This window comes from Trematomus bernacchii, unplaced genomic scaffold (assembly GCF_902827165.1).
Source record: "Trematomus bernacchii unplaced genomic scaffold, fTreBer1.1, whole genome shotgun sequence".
NCBI classification, from domain to species: Eukaryota; Metazoa; Chordata; class Actinopteri; order Perciformes; family Nototheniidae; genus Trematomus; species Trematomus bernacchii.
The window spans coordinates 12,296,124-12,318,077 of record NW_022988043.1 but is presented as its reverse complement, the minus strand read 5'-3'; the positions used below and the strand labels follow the sequence as shown (position 1 = coordinate 12,318,077).

The 21,954-nt window shown below is 41.7% G+C and overlaps 2 protein-coding genes across 4 annotated transcripts in view; both read left to right on the top strand.

The window, feature by feature from the left end:
• Positions 1–21,954, top strand: part of LOC117472689 (gastrula zinc finger protein XlCGF57.1-like) — a 76,319-nt gene that overhangs the window by 48,895 nt on the left and 5,470 nt on the right. Inside the window, exons 3-4 of one of the 2 annotated variants that reach the window (XM_034118020.1) lie at positions 3,048–3,329; positions 5,410–6,768. In XM_034118020.1, coding sequence (XP_033973911.1) covers positions 3,048–3,329; positions 5,410–6,768 — 1,641 coding nt within the window. Of the gene's footprint in view, positions 1–3,047; positions 3,330–5,409; positions 7,567–21,954 lie in introns of those variants that run through there. The other variant, XM_034118021.1, reaches the window with a different exon arrangement.
• On the top strand, positions 14,591–17,640 carry LOC117472698 (protein ANTAGONIST OF LIKE HETEROCHROMATIN PROTEIN 1-like). 2 transcript variants are annotated; one of them, XM_034118034.1, is made up of 2 exons: positions 14,591–14,992; positions 17,219–17,640. In XM_034118034.1, the coding sequence occupies exons 1-2, from the start codon at positions 14,661–14,663 to the stop codon at positions 17,529–17,531; spliced, it is 645 nt and encodes a 214-aa protein (XP_033973925.1). In that variant the 5' UTR covers positions 14,591–14,660; the 3' UTR covers positions 17,532–17,640. The 2 variants fall into 2 exon arrangements, with proteins under 2 accessions (XP_033973925.1, XP_033973926.1); XM_034118035.1 differs by having other exon boundaries at positions 14,591–14,999; positions 17,226–17,640.

Below are 21,954 nucleotides of genomic sequence, written 5' to 3'. Positions count from 1 at the left end.
CCTTTCTTCACCCGAGAGCTACATTTATTAAGCTACTTTTGTAAACGTGTGAAATTGCAATACCCAAAGCGTATCAAAATAAAAATAAAATGTGTGTGAGTGTGTGCAGTCACCTGAGCTGCTGTGCAGATACAGCTGTGCTCAACATTCATCAGGGATTGGTCGCTCTCTCTTTGGATGTGTTATGAACAATTTAGTGCTAACCTCAGCTTTATGTCATTACATTTGTGCTGGGTAAGGGCACAGTACATTTGAGTTTGTTTCCTTCACTTAGATTTATGTCAGTATTTTATATCCTAACTTCTTTCTAAAGAGAAATAGGAATAAAATAAATGGTGTGCCTTGCTCCAGCTTGACAATGACACATTTATTTTAGATAACACAGGTAACGATTCCATTTAGCATCATTTTGTTTAAAGAATGCATGGCAGAATCAGACTTAGCATACAAGTAGTCATACTTGTCATCTACCACTGTTTTAGTTCAGTGTTTTATCATAGTGACATTAGCTAGTTTGCAGTGGATCACTGAAAAAATAAAATGTAATAAGACATGACTTTTGACTTATGTTTATTGTACATACAAATCAAAGAATCAGAAGTATGGACAATATTTGTACTGTATATTATATAATAGAGTATTTAAAAAATAATGTATACAAAGTATTCACAAAAAAGTGTGGAGAACATACTGTATATACTATAACTAAGTGTATTTAAAAAAGAATGTATACAAGTATTCACAAAAAAGTGTGGAGAACATACTGTATATACTATAACTAAGTGTATTTAAAAAAGAATGTATACAAGTATTCGCAAAAAAGTGTGGAGAACATACTGTATATATTATATAACTAAGTGTATTTAAAAATTATGTACACAAAAGGGGCATGAACAATGGAGATACAAAAATAATGTAATTGTTTGCTGTTGGCCTCCATCACCTTCACCATCCTGTCTAACAAGCCAAGCATGTGGCTGTCCTGCTCGGCCTTTGCGATTCTGGCGAGTCCGTCGATCCGGCTCTGCTCGATTCTGCTCTGCTCTGTGACGTTGAAGATCTGTAGGAACTCAGCATTGCCGTTCTGCACCTCCTGAAGCATCGCCCGGCTATGCTCCAGTAGCTCTTCGTCCCTGGCTTCACTCCTCTCCATTAACGGGATAAGGCCAGATGACGAATCCCGCTTCCTTTTAACTACAAAGGGAAAAATAATAATGAGGTCAACACCGTGTTCATGGCATTCTAGGAGGTGTAAATGATATACTGTGTAATGAAATGTTTTATTGTTATTATGGCTGCAGTTGCATAACTTCAACAACTACTACAATGACAATGCCATGATAAATGGCAACAGGGAACAGTATTACCATTATGAACACTGTAAACCTTACCCTGTTTGTTACGGCCCACTGGCTGGGTTAGGGTCACCAGAGATTCCTGGGAAGAGCTGCTTGTTGTGGCAAGAGACCCAAGCATGTGCACGGGCGAGCTACGCCGACGGTGGTGGTGGTTCCGACTCACTGCACTCCAAACGAGATATGCCTGTAAACACAATATAAACACAATGAACAAAAGTAGCCCTTCAACAAATCATACATCGTTAGTGAGAAGAAAGAAGATACATTGGAGGCGTTCGCTGTCTTTGCCATGGGGATACCTTTGTTTATTATTGTTAGCATTAGCATGCTAGCGCATGGGTGCCCACCCGGTAGCTGTAGTAGATAAACTTTAGCTATTATTGCCAGGTCTGTCTATAGCTACATGGTTTAGTTTATGTTGTAAAACAAAAAGGCACAAATAACACAAATCAGTAATGCATAACTCACCAGCATTAAATGACTCGTCCTCCAACCCAATTGACGAGAGACAAAGCGAATTCACGGTGCATCCCACACCACTCGTCGGTCTGTCTCCGAGGACCGAGTTTAGCAAGTCAAAATGTGGACTTGTTTTCGTACGACCGCTGCCACTCCGTCCGAGCTCTTTCTTTTGGTCCCGATAATCCTTCTTCAGTTTTTTTAATTTGTTGCTAATTTGTAAAATGCTACGGTCATAACCAGCGGACGCCATCTCTCGCTTCAATTGCTGCAGAATGGCTTTGGCCCGCGTGCTCCCCTCCAGCTTCCTTTGTACCTCTTCGGAAGACCAGATTGCCACTAGGTAGCTGGTCTCTTCAGTGGACCACTGCTGCTTATTCGGTGTTTTGAGGTCTTCCATCATTGTGTACAAACTGGATAAAACGCAGGCATTTTGTTGTTGTTCAGGAGGCTGCCCCCGCCTCCGCCTCGACGGACGTAAGAGAGACGTAAGCGACGCCGCGTCATAGCTCCAAAGCTCCAAAGCTCTTGCCTCTGGACCGACAACTTTTTGGAGCTGGAAGTGAACCGCATTCCGGAGCTATGACGCGCCGCCGCTGCGGTGTGAACAGGAAAAACCGGCGCTTTTCAGGCTCTAGCTCCCAGCAGGAGCTGGAAAAGCGCCGGTGTGAAAGGGGCATAAGTGTGGCTTGATATTGAGTAAGAAAAAGGTTGATAAACGCGGTGAGAATGGGTCTGTCGAGAGAATTTCGCCGCGATCCCAACTGTCTGTTATCAGCCTGCAGCCAGGGAGGAGAAATCAGCAGAGCTGCCTGCTCCCTGCACACAGATGTGTGTGTGAGGAAGTCCGTGGATTGGTCAATTTGGACCAATCAGCGGGGGCTTAACGTAACGGCTCCACGGATTGGTCCATTTCGTTCCGGGTACGGCTTGACATCATGCCGTACCCGGAACAAAATGGAAGAATCAAATGGACAATGACGTATCTCCAACGAGGCGTTTTGGGGAGGTATTTTCTGTGTTAGAGTTTTACTCGCTACAGGGTGTACTTTGAGGGTTTGTGACTCTGCACACCGTTTACATGCATAAAAACCTTCATAACACACAAGGGGACGGGTAATAACCGGAAAAGCATGACATGGGCCCTTTAACACCATTGTCCAGCATTGAATGCAATTTGCTTCCCTAACACCACACTAACAGTACTTTGTTTATTTTCTGTCCCTCCAGAGCTCCCTCAGCAACATGTCTGTAATGAAGATGAGGTTCTCAGTGACCAGCAGCTCTGTAGTCAGGAAAGGAACTCCAGTCTGGACCAAGAGGACCCAGAGCCTCCACAGATTAAAGAGGAACAGGAGGAACTTTGCACCAGTCAGGAGGAAGAGCAGCTTGAACTAAAGCAGGAGACTGATGTCTTCATGGTGACTCTTACTGATGAGGAAAGTGTGCACAGCGGACGGACCTGTGCAAAAGAGTCTGTAGGCAAGCCCCAGATAAAGCTGCACAGAACAGGTGTGTAACAAAAAATAAAATACTTTCTTATTCTGTGTGACTGGCGAAGCCACACACAGTATAGTATTCAACATACTTGAATTAGCTTCTCTGCATCATTTTTGATCAATAACTATCTCTGACCGAAGTTGCCCGGTCATAAACTGGTAACAACAACAAAATGCTTGGGCAGCCCCTCCTTAAGGGAGATAGCGGCTGCTCAAGGTTGGGCATCTGCGTCAGAGGGCAAAAGGTAAACATGTATACAGAGTTATTCCCTGACACTTACAAATGATAAAACAATCTGAATGGGATTCATTATGGTTAAAGCCTCTCGTTAGCTATTTTCTGTTTATTAATTCACATTCAGATCTCCAACAACAGATCACAAATACACAAAGCACAGCAGTTAAAATACACATTGTTAGAATAATGTTATAGTTTAAAAAAGTTGGTGGCCTAATGTTTTTTATTTGTATTTGATCAAATCTATTTATAAATGTTATGTATAACACATTTCTATAGTCTTGTTTGTTGTTGTCTTGATATTGTGATATTGATCTTAACACCATTGCCCAGCATTGAATGCAATTTGCTTCCCTAACACCACACTAAAAGTACTGTCGTGGCTTCCTTCCTTGTCTTTCCATCAAGCCACGAGACGCCTTAAAGGGGACCTATCATGCAAAATGCACTTTTGTACGTCTTTTATACATGAATATGTGTCCCCGGTGTTCCAGGGAACTCACCAAGTGTCAGAAAACACAACCCTCTCTATTTTCCTCTATACCAAAATCTCTAAAAAAGGGGCTGCAACGGATCTGATAAAAACTGATCCAGATTTGAACACTTCACTGACGTCAGTAAAGTGGCGCTACGGCTATTGGGCCAACTCTCCACCTATCAGGGGAATGTGGGGTTGGGCCACGGCCGGCCATTGCCGCTCGAAAGCGCTGGAGACGCTGTAGTACATATGCCAGGCCTGTAAGTGGCGCTGTAGTCTGCCACAAAAGCAGCGAAGAAGACTTCCCGCCCATAGTTACCATGGTTACCCTTCTGTATATTCTCCGCTGTGGCTTTTTTTCTCCCTCCCCGAGGCAAGCGTTTGCTCCTGCTGCTTTAATTCAATGCAATCCCTCCCCGTCGAGGCAAGCACTGTAATTCTCTCCGGTTAGTCCACCAACAGATGACAAACACCCACCTCTCCGCCTCTTCCAAGGAACGAGGGGACCGTGCGGCAGAGTTTCAGTTTCTTTCGCCGGTCAAGATGTCCGTTAAAGTTTAAATCTTCTGGACAAAATTAGAAAAGTGCCGGTCAAAGGTCTTCTTTGTTATTTATTGAGCTTTAAAACAAATGAATAACGACTCTATATAATAAAACACGGAGGACGGAGATCTCTTTTTCTCCCCCTCTTGACTTGATCAGAGCACGGCTCCCCTCCCCCGGAAGGGGGCGTGGTCAGCTGCAGCTCACAGAATCAGCCCCGTAGACAGCAAACAGCACAGAGCGAAATGAGGCATGGCTAAAATGCATGATCTGTTTGGTATTTTGAAAACAGAAACGTATAAATATGCCTTATATAGGTATGGCCCTACAATATATCATTTAAATATAGCATGATAGGTCCACTTTAAACAGACAGTTCTAACTCGTTTCTTTCCTTTAAATTACTCACAGTTTGAAGTGTTGCTTGGCCTCAGATGGTTTCGATGATGTTGCGATGTGTTTGCTCAAAATAAAATAACAAACTTGTGCACATGCAACAAAGAAAATAGGCCTTTACAATATTCAAAAGAAATAGGCAAAGCTCAAATAAAATAACAAACAACTTAGGTATTTTTTCTTTCTTGATAATGCTTATAACTTCATAACTTAAAGGGTACTTGTACGATTTGTATGTACGTGTACGTGTACGGTTAAAAACTGTTCCTCGACGGCGTCTTTCAACAGGTTGCCCATCACTGTGGCTTTAGCACAGGCGCCGTGGGAATTGTAGTCCTTTATAGTGCGTTGACTACAGACGTCACACTTAGGTGGCCTTTCTTATGAAAGCAAAATACTGGCTCTAACAAGTATTTTGTTTATTTTCTGTCCCTCCAGAGCTCCCTCAGCAACATGTCTGTAATGAGGATGAGGTTCTCACTGACCAGCAGCTCTGTAGTCAGGAAAGGAACTCCAGTCTGGACCAAGAGGACCCAGAGCCTCCACAGATTAAAGAGGAACAGGAGGAACTTTGCACCAGTCAGGAGGAAGAGCAGCTTGAACTAAAGCAGGAGACTGATGTCTTCATGGTGACTCTTACTGATGAGGAAAGTGTGCACAGCGGACGGACTTCTGCAAAAGAGTCTGTAGGCAACATGCCAGTTATAAGCGTTGTTGAAGCACAAAGTAATCTGCAGCTCATCTCTCACAATTCTAATGACGCAGGGTTAACAAGAACTGCAGATCCAAAAATAAACAAAAGACATCACAAAACCAAAAGGAACAATGTAAACAACGCTAACTTGTCAGACATGCAACGTAATACTTGCACAGTGAAGAATTTCAAATGTGAAATTTGTGGGAAAGATTTTAAGTTCATGTCAAAATTGCGAACACACATGACCACCCACACGGATGTGAAGCCATATTATTGCCAAACATGTGGAAGAGGTTTCAGAGAAAGTAGTTCCTTGAAGTACCACATACGAGTCCACACCGGTGAGAAGAAATATACTTGCAAAACATGTGGGAAAGATTTTAAGTACATGTCAATGCTGCAAAGACACATGACCACCCACACGGATAAGAAGCCATATGTTTGCGTGACCTGCGAGAAAAGCTTCAATGAGATGTCAAAATTAAAAATGCATATGAGAACCCACACAGGTGAGAAACCGTATGTTTGCATGACCTGCGGGAAACACTTCAATGAGACGGCAACATTAAAAAGGCATATGAAATTCCACACAGCTGAGAAGAAATATAATTGCAAAACATGTGGAAAAAAATTCAAATTGAACTGTAACGTTAAGATTCACATCATGAGAGTCCACACAGGAGAGAAGCCCTATGTTTGCGTGACCTGCGGGAAACGCTTCGTTGAGACGTCAAAATTAAAAAGGCATATGAGCATCCACACAGGTGAGAAACCGTATGTTTGCATGACCTGCGGGAAAAGCTTCGTTGAGACGGCAAAATTAAAAAGGCATATGAAAGTCCACACAGGTGAGAAACCGTATGTTTGCATGACCTGCGGGAAAAGCTTCGTTGAGACGACAACATTAAAAAGGCATATGAAAATCCACACAGGAGAGAAGCCCTATGTTTGCATGACCTGCGGGAAAAGCTTTGTTGAGACGGCAAAATTAAAAAGGCATATGAGCATCCACACAGGTGAGAAACCGTATGTTTGCATGACCTGCGGGAAAAGCTTTGTTGAGACGGCAACATTAAAAAGGCATATGAAAGTCCACACAGGTGAGAAACCGTTTACTTGTAAAGCATGTGGGAACAATTTCAGACATAACCATGGATTATTGAACCACATGAGAAGGATTCACGCTGCCGAGAAGGCATAACTTTGAATTGAAAAGGTATTACATGGTTTACACCAACAAGTAGATTTCCATATGTACCCACACAAGTGACAAGGCACATAAATGCAGCAGTTTTTTCATCTGGATGAATGTTCACCAGGCAGCTACCTCTGGGACTGAGCAATGCAACTTATGATGAAGATTTAAAAAACTGCAATTAAGTTGCAAATAGATTTCTTTATGTTTTCAACATGTCATTTTGTTTTGTATATTTATGTATTTTGTAGTGGAATCAAATTGTTTTTTTTGTTATTTTGGTTTCAAGGTGACACTCAAGCTGAAGTTGGAAATAATAATCTACATTGTGCTTTAATGAATAGAAATGATCGGTGCACTTAATGCTGTGTGATCTAATGCATGTATCTAACAATAAAGCTTTGTATGGTGATGATGTAAGAATACCAGATTCACCCTAAACGCTAAAGATATAAGCAAATGAGGGTCATCCAGGCTGCTGGTATGACTGACATAATAAGTAAGTGGATGTAAGTTGTAACAAACAGTAGATGTTTAAATGATGTCCACATGGGCTTGAGCTTAAGTTATTATATTATTTAAAAACGTTGATTAGTTTGATCACCGGAGTTGCCTCATATTGAACTTTGGTAATACTAATAAGAGATTGCATTTGAATCACAAGTAAGATGTTGAACAATTTCAAATAAAAAACGAAATGGTTCTCAGATGGCATCTTATTGCTTTCCTTTCATGCAACATCAAGTTCTACTTTTCATTTTACAGGGGAATACTTTCCAAGCCGGTACATTCATTTGACGGCTATCAATTAAATGAAAAACGTCTATCTATGTTTCTGATTAAGGTTTTCCATAAAGAAGTGTTCACACATTACTATGTAAAGTCGTTCCACCCTTGTACTGTGTTTTTTATTTTATTTAAAACATTGTATTTGCAATGGCTTAAAAAATATGAATCATGTTAATGAAAGCTATTAAATAGAGCCTTCTCATTTCCTTTATTATAACCAAAGTGTCCACTACCTTTCTCACAACTCTCACAGAGTCGAAAGCCATGCAAGAGCAATTCACAAGAAGACCCGTACTGATCAGGAACCAGAGAGCAAATGTTTAAAATGGGGAGTTTCATGATTTCTTAAAGTAAAAAAATCTACACAAGGTCCCACACCGGTTTACAGAGGTGGGAGGAGTACTCATTGTGTACTTCAGTAAAAGTAGAATTACAAGAGTGTAGGAATATTCTGTTACAAGTTAAAGTCCTGCATTCAAAGGTTACTCAAGTAAAAGTTCAAAAGTAAAAGCACTTATTGTGCAGATTTTCCCCTTACGGAATAATATATATTATATATTTTAATAATAGTTATTGATGCATTAAAGTGTTAGTCAAAGCTGGTAAAGGTGCAGCTAGTTTTAACCACTTTGTTTGCTGCAGGGTAGATTGTGAATTTACTCCAGGTGATACTAAAGTCTTATTTAAGTGTTGATTATATTTCACATCATTAATCCAAGTCTGTAAAATAACTAAAGGTACAAAATAAATGCAGTGGAGTAAAAGTATACGATTAGTCTCTGAATTGTAGTGGAGTAGAAGTACAAACTAGCAAATAATGGAAATACTCAAGTAAAGAACAAGTATCAAGTACTCAAGTACTTGAGTAAATATACTTTACTCCTCTGCCGGTGAAAAGCATTTCAAATTCAAAGATTCAAAATTGAAAGGCTTTATTTTCATATGCACAGTAGCTACAGTGTAGAAAATGGCATTGAAAATCTGAAGTCCCAAGCTCCCCCAACATTGTAACATAGTTATATAGGACATAACACAATAAAACAGATACAAAAAATACAAATAATAAATACAAATAGTGCAAGACGAAACAGTAGAATAGAGTAGAAGTAGTTTATGTTGCAAGACCAATGTGCAAGTAATGCCGATCAAGTAATCTATACATGTCGGAACAATAAATAAATACAATAAACTAAATAATGCAGAGGGTGTTGTAATTGACTAAGTACATTTAGGAGTCTATATACATGTAAATAGAATAAGATATACAAGAACAGAATGTTAAATTAAATATACAGTCAAATAAAATGAAATACTGTTTATTGTAGGAATAAATGCAAATGTGACACTTGTGAGAAAAGGTTCACCCAAAAGTCAAACAAAGGTGATTCATGCAACTCACTGAACAAGTGTTGGGGAACATGTTGTTTATGTTATTGTTTCCCTTATTAGTTATTAGTTGGAGATTGGGACAATGTATTTTTGAATGTCAATCCAGTAGGTGGCGGTAATGTAACTTTATCAGTGCAGAACGCCTCCCTAAACCGACGAAGAAGAGCATTCCACCGGAAGTTGTGTAGTTCATGCCAACGAGAAAAATAAAAGTTGGTTTGGCTTATTTTGTCTCTTCATACATCCATATATTTCACACAGTAGAAATGGCTGCAGTTGAGAAACTGAGAAGTGTTATCAACGAGCGACTAGCTGCAGCTGCCGATGAAATATTTGGAGTTTTTGCTCAAGCTTTATCAGCATACGAGGAGGAGATTTGTCATCAGCGCAGATTATTGGATACCGTCTTGAAGCCTCAGATAAAGCTGCACAGAACAGAGGCCTGTACTACGAAGCTGGATTTTCGCTTAGCCGGCTGACTTCAGGGAAAACTCGGGCTTTCCGGTCTTACGACGCTGGTTCTCTTTTTAGCGGGCTAGATCTCCATGGTAACTTATGCTGAGCGGCTAACCTCCTCGGGAGGAGGTTAGGTTGCAGGCTAAGAGATCAACTCAGTGAAAGCACCGCCTGCTGACCAATCAGAGCTCCGTGTGCGGAGTTTAAAGCTATCAAGTCATATTACAGGATAGAGGAAATGCAGAAAAACTGCCGTTGCAGGAAAGACGGCCGGCAAAAATCAACTGACTGTGAACGTGAAAATTAATAGAATATCACCTCCCATCTTCAGAGCAATCTGACTATTATAACATTAGCGTTAAGAAAGCTTACTTAAATATCTGCCACAACATAAGTAACCGGATCAGAGTAACATTAAGTACAGTCCGCTGCACTGTGAGTGCAGACGTTGATGTGTCCCATTATCATTCATATCATATCACATCATAATGTATCATATAGGTCTATTTCCTTATCTGAGTCAGCTTCTTGAGCCGTATCTGGCCTTGCAACACTTACAGTGTCACATACTGTATGCAGAAGTATTATTTTAAGCAACACATTAAGTTGACGAAACACTCGAGTCAAATTTAATTAAAGTCAGATCCACTCGTGTCTTAACGGGGCAGTGATATCATAAACCTGTTAATGTACGCATTCAAACGCTTTTTCTTTTACCAGCTGTATTCACCTTGCAGGTGCAGCTATGTGGCTTTTATCCTGGATAAAGTGTTTAAGTCATGGATGTTTAAAGTTTAACTTCTTCATATTTGACTAATATTAAAGTTCACTTTTCATTCAGGAAGTATGACGCTGCGCTGTCAGTATGCTTGTCCATGTTTGAGATTGGTCGAATGCTCCAAATACCACCCCTTTCATGTGAACGCGCACCTAACTAGATAGGACACGGCTGGCTTGAGCGATCCACTTGATAACCAGCGACGTAGTACAGTTTAGCCAGAGCGCGTATGTTTTGGATTGGGCCAACCGGCTAACTCAAACATATCCAGGTTAGGTTGAACCAGCTTCGTAGTACAGGCCTCTGGTGTGTAACAAACAATGAAATACTTTTTTTATTTCTATTTCTTTTTAGATCTCCAACAACAGATCACAAATACACAAAGCACACATTGTTAGAATATGTTATAGTTTTTAAAAGTTGGTGGCGTAATGTTTTTTTATTTTTATTTTTATAAAATCTATTTTATGCATAATGCATTTCTGTAGTCTTGTTTGTTGTTGTCTTGATATTGTTTTGTTTTTTTACATTTTTTTTATTGAGGCAGGCACAATGAGTTTACATTTACAGTCAATATTTCTTCCCAATCTTGTTTGATTTTACCAAGAGATGTTTCTGTGAGACGAGAGACGGAATTGTAAATTCTTGAAATCAAACCTTTTTCGGTTGTTAGAGTGTCCAGAATTGAGTCAATTATTGAATCCGGAGGGATATTGGGGAAGGAAGGGTTATTTAGTTTAACCCAGTTACGGACCTGGAAGTAGCTAAATAGATGAGTGCTTGGGAGGCAAAATTGGTCAGAGAGTTGGCAAAAGCTATACTGAAAATATTGTTAATGTAAAGGTCCCTTACTCTGATAAGACCTAATCTCTGCCACATAGAGAAGGCCCCATCAGTGTAAGGGGGCAGAAAGAGATGGTTGTTGCGAATGGGACTATGAATAGAGGATCCATAAAGTCCATGAGCCTTTCTAAATTGGGACCATATTCTTAGGGTGGAAATAACAATCGGGTTATTCGAATATTGAGTTGGCCGGCTGGGTAATGCAGATGTAAGCAAAGCCAAAAGTGAGGTATTAGGACAGGATTTGGCTTCAAGCTCACACGAACTCAATGTTGGTTCCTTAGTCCATAAAATTATTTTGTGGATATTGGCTGCCCAATAGTAGTGTCTTATGTTTGGAAGCGCTAATCCTCCTGTAGATCTGTGCCTTTGTAAAAGCTCTTTCCTAATTCTAGGAGTCTTCCCTTGCCATAAAAAAGAGGAGATTAGTGTGTCTATTTTACGAAAAAGTGATTTGGGTAGGAAGACTGGCAGACATTGAAAGAGGTACAGGAAGCGAGGGAGAACGTTCATTTTGATAGTTTACCCTCCCAGCGATAGTTAAATGTAAATTATTCCACCTTTCCAAATCATATTTGAGCTTGTCAATTAGTGGTGGGACGTTGTCTTTGTAAAGGTCTGAGAGTTTTCCACTTATATTCACGCCTAAGTACTTAAAATTACTCCTAGACATCTTGAAGGTGATGAGTCTATCGGGGATCTGAAGGGCCAGGTCATTTACAGGGAAGCACTCACTCTTGGAAAAGTTTAGCTTGTACCCTGAGAAGGTTCCGAATCGGGTTAACAGATCTATTATCTGAGGAATGGTAGATATAGGGTTAGAAATGAACAATAGTAAATCATCAGCGTATAACGAGAGTATGTGTTCAGAACCATATCTGGTAATTCCTTGTGTAAAGCTGGCAGATTTAAGCGCAATTGATAGGGGTTCGATTGCCATGGTGAATAGTAACGGGCTTAGAGGGCAACCCTGGCGAGTACCTCTACCTAGTGTAAAATATTGAGAACTTATCCCGTTAGTACTCACTGAAGCCTTGGGTCTTAATTTGGTGCGCTAGGAGACGACCCGCCTTCTCCCCATGTTCATACTGAAATCCACGCGATCTTAAAAGCAATTTCTCAGTCTCTTGCGTTGAAAGTAAATTGTAGTCCATCTGAAGATTTTGCCTTTCTTTATCTAGTTCAGGGGATGGACATGTTGAGAGTTTGCTATCTAGTTTTGCTATACTGCCCAAAAGTTCTAACTGTTTTTGCTTTTTCATTTTGTTTTGCCTTGCAGAGTAATAGATAGTCTCTCCTCGGATCACAGCTTTTAACGTCACCCACAAAAGAGATGGTGATATCCCATCAGACATATTGGTTATAAGGAAATCATCAATAGCTTTAGAGATTGTTTCACAGAATCGATCATCGTTTAACAGTGTACAGTTCAGTCTCCAGGGGGGACGTGTCTTTTGTAGCAGTGTGAATGAGAGGTCAAGTAGCAATGGGGCATGGTCGGATATCACTATGGGTGAGTATTCTATGCTTTTGACAGCAGGAAGAAAATAGTTATCGATAAAAAGATAGTCAATTCTCGAGAATGTTTTGTGAACCAAGGAGTAGAAAGAAAACTGTTTCGCTTTGGGGTAGAGAAAACGCCATGGGTCCACACATCCTGTTTGACTCATAAATAATGAGATGGCTTTAGCCATTTTAGAGGGGGAGTCCCGTTTTGGGCTAGATTTGTCTAAACGCGGGTCCATTGTACAATTGAGATCACCGCCCAAAATCAAATGGTGGGAGTTTAGGTTGGGTATTAATGATATCACCTTTCCCATGAATGCTTCATCATCCCAGTTGGGCGCATATAGATTGGCGAGAACAACATTGACATTATTGAGGGAACCAGAGACTATCACAAAGCGACCTTGAGGATCCGCTATAACCTTAGTCGGGCTGAACTGTATTTTTGTATGCATCACAATAGCTGCGCCTCTTGCTCTACTACTAAAATTGGAATGAAAGGTTTGGCCAACCCATGATGCCTTTAACCTATGGTGGTCCTTGGTGGTCAGATGAGTTTCTTGTAAAAAGGCAATTTCAGTTTTAAGGTGTTTTAAGTGGGAACAAATTCTGCCTCTTTTAACCGGGGCATTCATGCCCTTAACATTCCAGGAGACAAGTCTTAGACATGCTCCACCATTTCCTGTTACATTAACCATCATCAAAATATGACCCAGAAGTATATGAATTGGTAGTATGGGGCCTATTTAATGGAAAGCAGGAGAAACGAACAACAACAAATCAAAAAACAAAAATAAACATATAGTAGGACCTAACACCCACATTTTCCCCAAAGAAAATGCTCTCAAAAAGGAGAGCCAAACACACATTCCCTTTCCTAAGCTTGTTCCTAAAACGAGAACTAGCAGCAGGACTCCAAAAAAATATGTCACTTCCGTATGACATTAACCTATAATCTAACTAATGTTCCTGAGCAGACAGGGCTCCTATCTCTACAATTGGTCTGACATGTAGAGCAAACAGTCTAGTTTTGTTTGTAGCCAATCTAAAGTTAACCGCACAAACCAGAAATGAAACAAAAAATGAATGGTTCGTAGCCAATACAAAGTTAACCGCACAAACCAGAAATGGTTCCTAGCAAGGTTTGTTTCCCCCGGACCGTGCCCCTTTAACACCGGAAGTGGCCACAGTAAACGTCACACAACAACAGAGGAAAGCTAATGCACATGCTGGATAACATCATCCATCCATACCTGTTACGTCCCCTTCTAGGGTAGAGGAAAGTGACATACACCAGTTTGAATTGGTAATAATTATAAATAGTTTTATTGTATAGCAGGATAACAAAATGGCAGGCAAGCAGCCTGTAATGGCGCGTTTCCACTACACGGCCTCGCTCGGCCCCGCTCGGCCTCCTTTGGCCGCGCCCGGCCTCGTTAGGACCAGCTCACTTTGTGGCGCGTTTCCATTACAGTTTAGGAACCGGGTCAGTATCTATAGTAACGCAGTGTAGGCGGAGCGACGCTGCTTAAAACTGCCGTGACGTCATCTTCAATGCGACAAAGCGACACAACACACAACAATGGAGGATGTTGAAAAGATCGTTTGCTTGTTGCTTGCTGTGTGGTTCTTTATCACAAGAAATAGGCAAGAGATGTTTCGAAAGAGGCAACTTGTAGCAAGACGAGGTATAGAGGCAGCTGACGCGAGAGTTCTGGCAGCCCGCAGAGACTACAGGAGGACTCTAACTACTACTACTAATACTTCTTCGAGACTACAATGCTACTTGGTAAGCTAACGTTCGCTAACTAGCAATGTGTTTAGGCTCACGCTCCCCATACGACCAAAGAATTTCAAGTATTTAATTAATTGTAGCTACCACTTTTACGTATTAAAATATGTATGCTTTTGTTTGTGTATTTCAGAAGTTACTTCGCCGCCCTAGACCATGTGTTTGGATGCTCGACCGAGCTACCGAGTGGTGGAATGTGATTGTTCCATCTTTCACACACACTCAGTGGGTGGAGAACTTCAGGATGTCTGAAGAAACCTACGTCTACCTGTGCAACAAACTGCGGCCAGCGATGGAGAAACAGGACACACCATTCCGCGTGTGTATACCTTTTAAGAAGAGAGTGGCCATCGCACTGTGGAAGCTTGCTACCGGCTCAGAGTACAGAAGCATAGGACATCTTTTCGGAGTGAGCAAGACAACTGTGTGCCGGTGTGTGCAAGACTTCTGTGCTGCTGCAGAGACGTTGTTAGTACCGGAACTAATTCGTTCACCAGACCGGGAGAAATTTGCAGAAATGGCTGCCTACACTGAGAACAGGTGGGGGCTCCCTCAGTGTGTAGGTGCTATTGATGGGTCACACCAGGCACGCCGGATTCATTTTAGAAGTGGGGGGGGCCAAAAAAGTGCGTGTGTATGGCCCAATCCCAAACCACGCCCTACACACTCCCCCTCCGTGACGGAGTGAACTCCGTGGAGTGACATGGGAGTGACACATGAGGCTCCCTCCTGTCAGATGGAGGGAGACAGCGGCAAGCTTTGGGACAAACTCCCCTCTCTCCGGCAGAAACAGGAAATGCCGTAACTGTATGTAACAACGGTTTCAAATCATCATCTCTTTGACAAAAAATGTAAATTAATAACTCAAATAAAACTCCAAACATCTTTAATTGTGTTACTTTTTTGTAAAGCTCTTTTAGTTTTAAACCTGATGTTTATAAGCTTCTTAGTTTTTGTAACAGTCTGTAAATATACACAACTTTATAATAAAATGCACACATTTACCTTTTTCTAGACTAAACACAGGTAGCCTATGATCCTAAGTTAAAAACATATGAGGTTATCATGAGGTTGTTAACATCGCAGTTTATCAGTGGGTTATTGATTCTGCGTCAGTTTTAGGACAGTCATACATTCCTATGAAGTCTTCATGGACAACATAATCAGCTGACCATCGTACAGTCAGAGACAACTGTTCATGGAGGCTTGGGCACTTTTTCCAGTTATTAACTCCGGTATTAACAAAGCTATCATCTCCACATTTTGAGAAAGTTACAAGCCGTTTGACAGCAGCAAATCTGCATATTTCACAGAAGGCCCGTTTAGTGGTTTTGCAAATAATTAACCACTCTCTGTTTTTGTACCATTCTGCGTTGAAGTACCTTTCTCTTTGCCCAGACGATCTAGCGGTCTCCTTTTTTTCGACAGTTAGCTGTACAGCTTTACCCACCTCAATGTCCCGACAACAAACCTCCATGCAGTCGGAACCAGCCTGTTTCGGTTCAACGACGGCGGTGGCGGCGGTTTTGACAGTCTCTGCGGCCGCAGAGCTGCTGCTTTTGGGTTTATCTGGCTTCGCTGGTTCTTCTATGATTGATGAAGGTCCAGGCTCCGGAGAAGTGAATGTCAGGGATGTGACCTTCCAGTTGTTAAATGTAAGTTTAGATTGACTGTATTTAGTTTTCTTCTGCGCTGGTTCTTCTGACTTGTTTGCAAGTGTATATATTCTTTCTATCTGGTTAACGGCTGACACACACAGAACAACGTAACAAATAAAGTAAACAACGTAACAAATAAACAAATCTAAGCTTTTTTATTGGTTGTAATTTACATGGATACATTTGAATAGTGTGACAATGTCCTATTTGATTGGGTTAAAATGTACATATTCTTCCTGTTATGTCTGCCTGCTTTATTTTACCTAATGCAAACCTGCTCCATCGAAATCAGTCGCATTGACCCGAAGACACATTTTGAGTTGTATACACTGTTGGAAAGAGGAGATTCCTAGCTTTCTAATGATATCAGGATTGTTTTTGTACTCCACATATTAAGCAAAATATGTCACATTATATAATGACTGTCACCGAGTCATCATTTTGAGAAAAAGGCATTCAAAGTTTCCTCTTCTCTGGAAGCGGAGCAAATGATCAAAGTAGTAACGGAGGGAAGATATTTTCGTTTGGATTACTGGTCTGAGGGAAGCCCGCGAGTGTGTGTGTGTGTATTTTTGCGTTTGTGTGTGTATTGTGTTTGTTTCCCGGGGAAAACACTCACGAGAAACACCGGTTGTTGTTATGCCTGCTGTGACGTTACGTTACTCCGTTCTCCGCTTGTAATTATGTCTACAAGCTTCAAAGTTGTATTTATCATCGGAATTTGCCGAAACAAGTTTAATATTCTGAAAGCCAAGACTTTGTTTATTTGAAATCAGATACAAACAAACTGTAACGGACCCTGCCATGTTATATATGATTACTATACGCCTTACATTCTTAATTTCAGCAGAGGGAGGGGAAGCGGCGCTGTGGAAGAGCAGAGTGGCGAGTGAGAGCTGTCATCTTCCCTTTACAAGCTTCAAAAATGCCTGTAGCTAATGAGATTGAATATAACAATAACAAATAACAAAATATACACAGCTAGATCAGATCGCGTTTTAGATGCGACTTTAGAGTAGAGGGGAATTATTGAAATGGGATTTGTACAGTGTTCCGCGGCATCCGCCGCTGCGAAAATTTAGGGCAGGGCTCAAAAGTGGGGGGGCCAATGGCCCCCTGGCCCCCCCGCTTCCGGCGCCCTTGGGTCACACATACCCATCTTGGCACCACAGGAATACCACTGTGACTATTTCAACCGTAAAGGCTGGCACTCCATCATCCTTCAAGGAGTTGTTGATGGTAAGGGACATTTCTGGAATGTGTTTGCAGGAATGCCTGGGAGCTTGCATGACGCTCGGGTTTTGAGACTGTCCACATTGTGGGAGTTGGCCAGTCGTGGCAACTACTTTCCAGCTTGCACCAGGAACATTGGTGGGGTGAATGCTGGCTATTACATCCTGGGAGACAATGCCTATCCCTTGCAAACAATGCCTATCCCTTGCAAAACTGGCTCATAAAACCCTTCGCTGACACTGGACGGCTAACAGAAGAACATGTGACATACAACAAGAAGATTTGCAGAGCACGGGTAGTGGTTGAAAACGCTTTTGGTAGACTGAAGGGAAGGTGGCGTTGCCTCCTGAAAAGAAATGACTGTGACAAAAAGGCCACAAGGGCGTGGGTTTAACTGAGCACCCAAACAAAGGGAGGACTCTAAAATGGGAGCCTAATTAAGTACAAACAAATATACACTAACAACCAAACTAACCACAAAACTACCCTCACTATCCAAGTGGTACAGACTAACGAAAAGGAGGCTGTGGGAAAACACAGCTAACCTAAATGACCACAGTCAACGTAATACTATCCTAATCTAAACACATATCTACACACATCTAATCACATCAATACCACACGAGTTAACCACTGTTAACAGAATTTAGAGCATGCAACGAGAGGCGTCTGTTCACATAACAGAGCCTCCAGAGTGATCGTCGGTCACGGCTTTAACGTCATCTCCAGCAGGTGTGCGCCGGCTGTGTGCTGCGATTGGAGTGCGCCGGGCCGGCGTGCTCCAATCACAATCTTCGGGGGCGGACCAGGAGATGGGTAGCGAATGACGTCAGGGCAACCGCACAGCTCATTTACATATAACACAACAACACAGTTAGCAGGACCGGGAAGACAGCAGCCGTAACAATACCTCACGGTGGATCCATATCAGGATATCTTAATACAAACAGACTCAGGTTAAACATTTCAACTTCACCGTTTCCTGAGATGTCCGTTTGTGAGTGTTTATTTGCCGTGCATTCAGTCCAGAGAAAGTCCGTGCTCCACAGCCTCCCACTACTCGGGCGGGACAATGCGTTGGTTGTAGAAATCCAGGGGCTTCATTTATAAAGGGATATACGCTCAAAAAATGGCGTACGCCAGTTTCTACGCAATGTTTGCGATTTATAAAATACTAACTTGACGGGAAAATGTGCTGTCCTCCCATGGATGCATAATAAGAACTGGATACAGCGTGGGAGGCGGGGCCTCATTCATTCCTATGAGAGTTGCTCATTCGCGCATGATGATAAAATGGCCCAACTTTTGAGAGAGCGAAACGTCACAGATGACCCGGCATGCCTGAGAAGTACCCGTATGTGCGCTCATAGCGCATGCGCAACTTTAACCATGCCCCCCAAAATGCTCGTTCACATCAAGCACGTCAATTTGCGTACACGTAACAGCACCGCACGTTCATGACAGCATGGTAATGTTTGTTATGATAGATTTGATATTAACTAGAGATGGCAAATCCGGATCATTTTACGGACTCAGGGTCTTCTGAGTCAGTCATTGAAGAGATCCGGATCATACGAGTCATTTGAGTCTTATGAGTCAGCATGACCAAGACCGTAGAAATCCTATTGGTGAAACCGAAAAGTTGTTGCATTTCACGAGCATATTATTATTCCATATATTTTGAATATATATATATATATTTGTATATATATATATATATATATATATATAATATCTGCATGTATATTTTCTATTTCGACATGTATATTTTATATTTTATTTTTATTTCTATTCTTGTATATTTTGTAGTTTTGTTTTATTGTAAAATGCCTTTTATGCTGCTGTAACAACAACAATTTCCCAATTTGGGATCAATAAAGTACTATCTATCTATCTATCTATCTATTAAACTGACGTTATAATTAACCTCCGCTACACAGTGTATTTTGCTTTAATAAAAAATGTTGATCACAAAAAAAAGGGTTATTTTGCGATTTGGCAAATCTGAGTCTGCTGTTGACTCGTGCATGAGGACGAGTCTGCTGGATCTCTGGATCTGCTGCTATATACGGCTCCGAGTCCGCACGAGTCTGCTCTGCTGTGTGTTGCACACACAGTGAGTCAGGATTTGCGAATCCGAGTCTGCTGTGGACTCGTGCATGACGACGAGTCTGCTGGATCTCTGGATCTGCTGCTATATGGTTACGGCTCCGAGTCCGCACGAGTCTGATCCGCTGTGTGTTGCAGCGAGTCAGGATTTGCGAATCTGCGAATCCGAGTCTGCTGTGTGGACTCGTGCATGAGGACGAGTCTGCTGGATCTCTGGATCTGCTGCTATATACGGCTCCGAGTCCGCACGAGTCTGCTCTGCTGTGTGTTGCACACACAGTGAGTCAGGATTTGCGAATCCGAGTCTGCTGTGGACTCGTGCATGACGACGAGTCTGCTGGATCTCTGGATCTGCTGCTATATGGTTACGGCTCCGAGTCCGCACGAGTCTGATCCGCTGTGTGTTGCAGCGAGTCAGGATTTGCGAATCTGCGAATCCGAGTCTGCTGTGTGGACTCGTGCATGACGACGAGTCTGCTGGATCTCTGGATCTGCTGCTATATGGTTACGGCTCCGAGTCCGCACGAGTCTGATCCGCTGTGTGTTGCAGCGAGTCAGGATTTGCGAATCTGCGAATCTGCGAGTCTGCTGTTGGAGCCGTCGGCTCCTCTTGAGTCCCCACGAGTCTGCAGGAAGTTTCACTGATCCGCGTCCCCTCCCCTGAGCCAAACGATCACTTCTGGCAGCTATCCTGTATACTTGCTAAAGGGTAGGTAGATGGACTGGGGTACGTTGTAATGTGATTTTACATGTTATAAAGAGAGTAGCGAGTGACGCAATTTATAGTTTTAATTTGTACGTCACACCAAGTGTGGGACTCAAGGACTCGGGTTAATGGAGAGGGGAGACTCGTCATGACCAGCTCATTTCTAGGATCCGGGTTAATGATCCGGATGAATCAGGACTCGCCCATCTCTAATATTAACGAGGCGGCAGTTAGCAGCTAGCGGTTAGCTAGTAATTATGCTAATTTACACATCAATCGTTATGTACTTTTATATTACGCTGTAACAGGATCTAGTGATATCCAAGCAACAGAGCTTCATTTAGCATGAAAGAATTATTGCACTGTATATATATATATATATATATATATATTAGGGCTGTCAGTCGATTAAAATATTTAATCGCGATTAATCGCATGATTGTCCATAGTTAATCGCGATTAATCGCAAATTAATCGCACATTTTTTATCTGTTCTAAATGTACCTTAGAGGGATATTTTTCAAGTTTGTAATACTCTTATCAACATATGAGTGGACAACTATGCTTTATATGTTTGTTTATTATCATTTGAACAATGACAAATATTCTCATGAATATTAAACACAACAACCTCTGAACATTACAAATATTCGCCTCAATTCAACCTAGAACCTCTCTCATACAATACTGTGTGTGTGTGTGTGTGTGTGTGTGTGTGTGTGTGTGTGTGTGTGTGTGTGTGTGTGTGTGTGTGTGTGTGTGTGTGTGTGTGTGTGAATGTGGAGGATCGTTGGAGCTATGTGCAGCTCAAGGCATATATGCCTGTGTGTATGAGCTGTGTTGCGGCACTATCCGTGCTGAGTGTGCTGTCTGGCTACCTGCATAAAGTCAAGTGCTCGGCGCAGTTGTCGGCGAAATGTCGCTCCTCTGTTTTCATTGAAACAGCTCCTTATATCCGTTAGCTCAGCTAGCTAGCACCAGATGCTAACAACAACACGTAAGGTGTGCTTCGCTCGCGCCACACATACACACACCCTCCCGGTCCTCCCGATGGCCAGTCCGGGCCTGCCGGTGAGCGTGGAAGTGTGGTCTGCCACAAGCGGGCAGCAGGAGCGGGGCTGTCAGCATCAGCTTGTAGATGGTATTTTAAACTCGATGCGCTCTGAAACTACGGCGGCCGAGGACAAAAAATACACATGCGTTATTCGCGTTAAAATAATTAGTGGCGTTAATTTTTTTTTGCGTTAACGCGTTATTAACGCGTTAACTTGACAGCCCTAATATATATATATATATATATATATATATATATATATATATATATATATATATATATATATATATATATATATGTATGTATATATATATATATATACACAGTGCAATAAGCTTCTTAGTGCAATAAGAAGCTACAGGGACGTTAATCTACGTCGGTAATATTAACTTTATTTAATACAACATTTACGGTACAAGATTTAATCATACAGCCCATGTAATATAATATTTTACAAATGATGAATTACAGCAAACATGTGCAATATATCCATTATTACAGCTCCGTGGGCTGGCAGTAAGACGATATGGGTCCGTTCTTATTGTGCATCCATGGGTAAAGATAAACGCATGTAGTGCTGAACACGTAACATGAACGTGCCGGGCGGCGCGGTCCCGTGGGTTAGATGCGCGTTCATAATGCAGAGGGAAATAACTCACAGAATAACGTTATTAGCACATTTTTACAACTTTAGGAACGAATGTTTTTAATAAGGGCTATACAAGTGTTCATACTGGGTAGTTTATTTAGTTTAAAAAAAATTATCCAACGATTTACA

What these genes read in the sequence shown, in the direction of transcription:
- LOC117472698 (XM_034118034.1), top strand. Translation starts at nt 14,661, where the DNA reads ATGTCTGAAGAAACCTACGTCTACCTGTGCAACAAACTGCGGCCAGCG. An exon ending in TGTGTAGGTGCTATTGATGG is followed by an intron (nt 14,993 to 17,218) that starts GTCACACCAGGC and finishes CGGCGCCCTTGG; the next exon opens with GTCACACATACCCATCTTGG.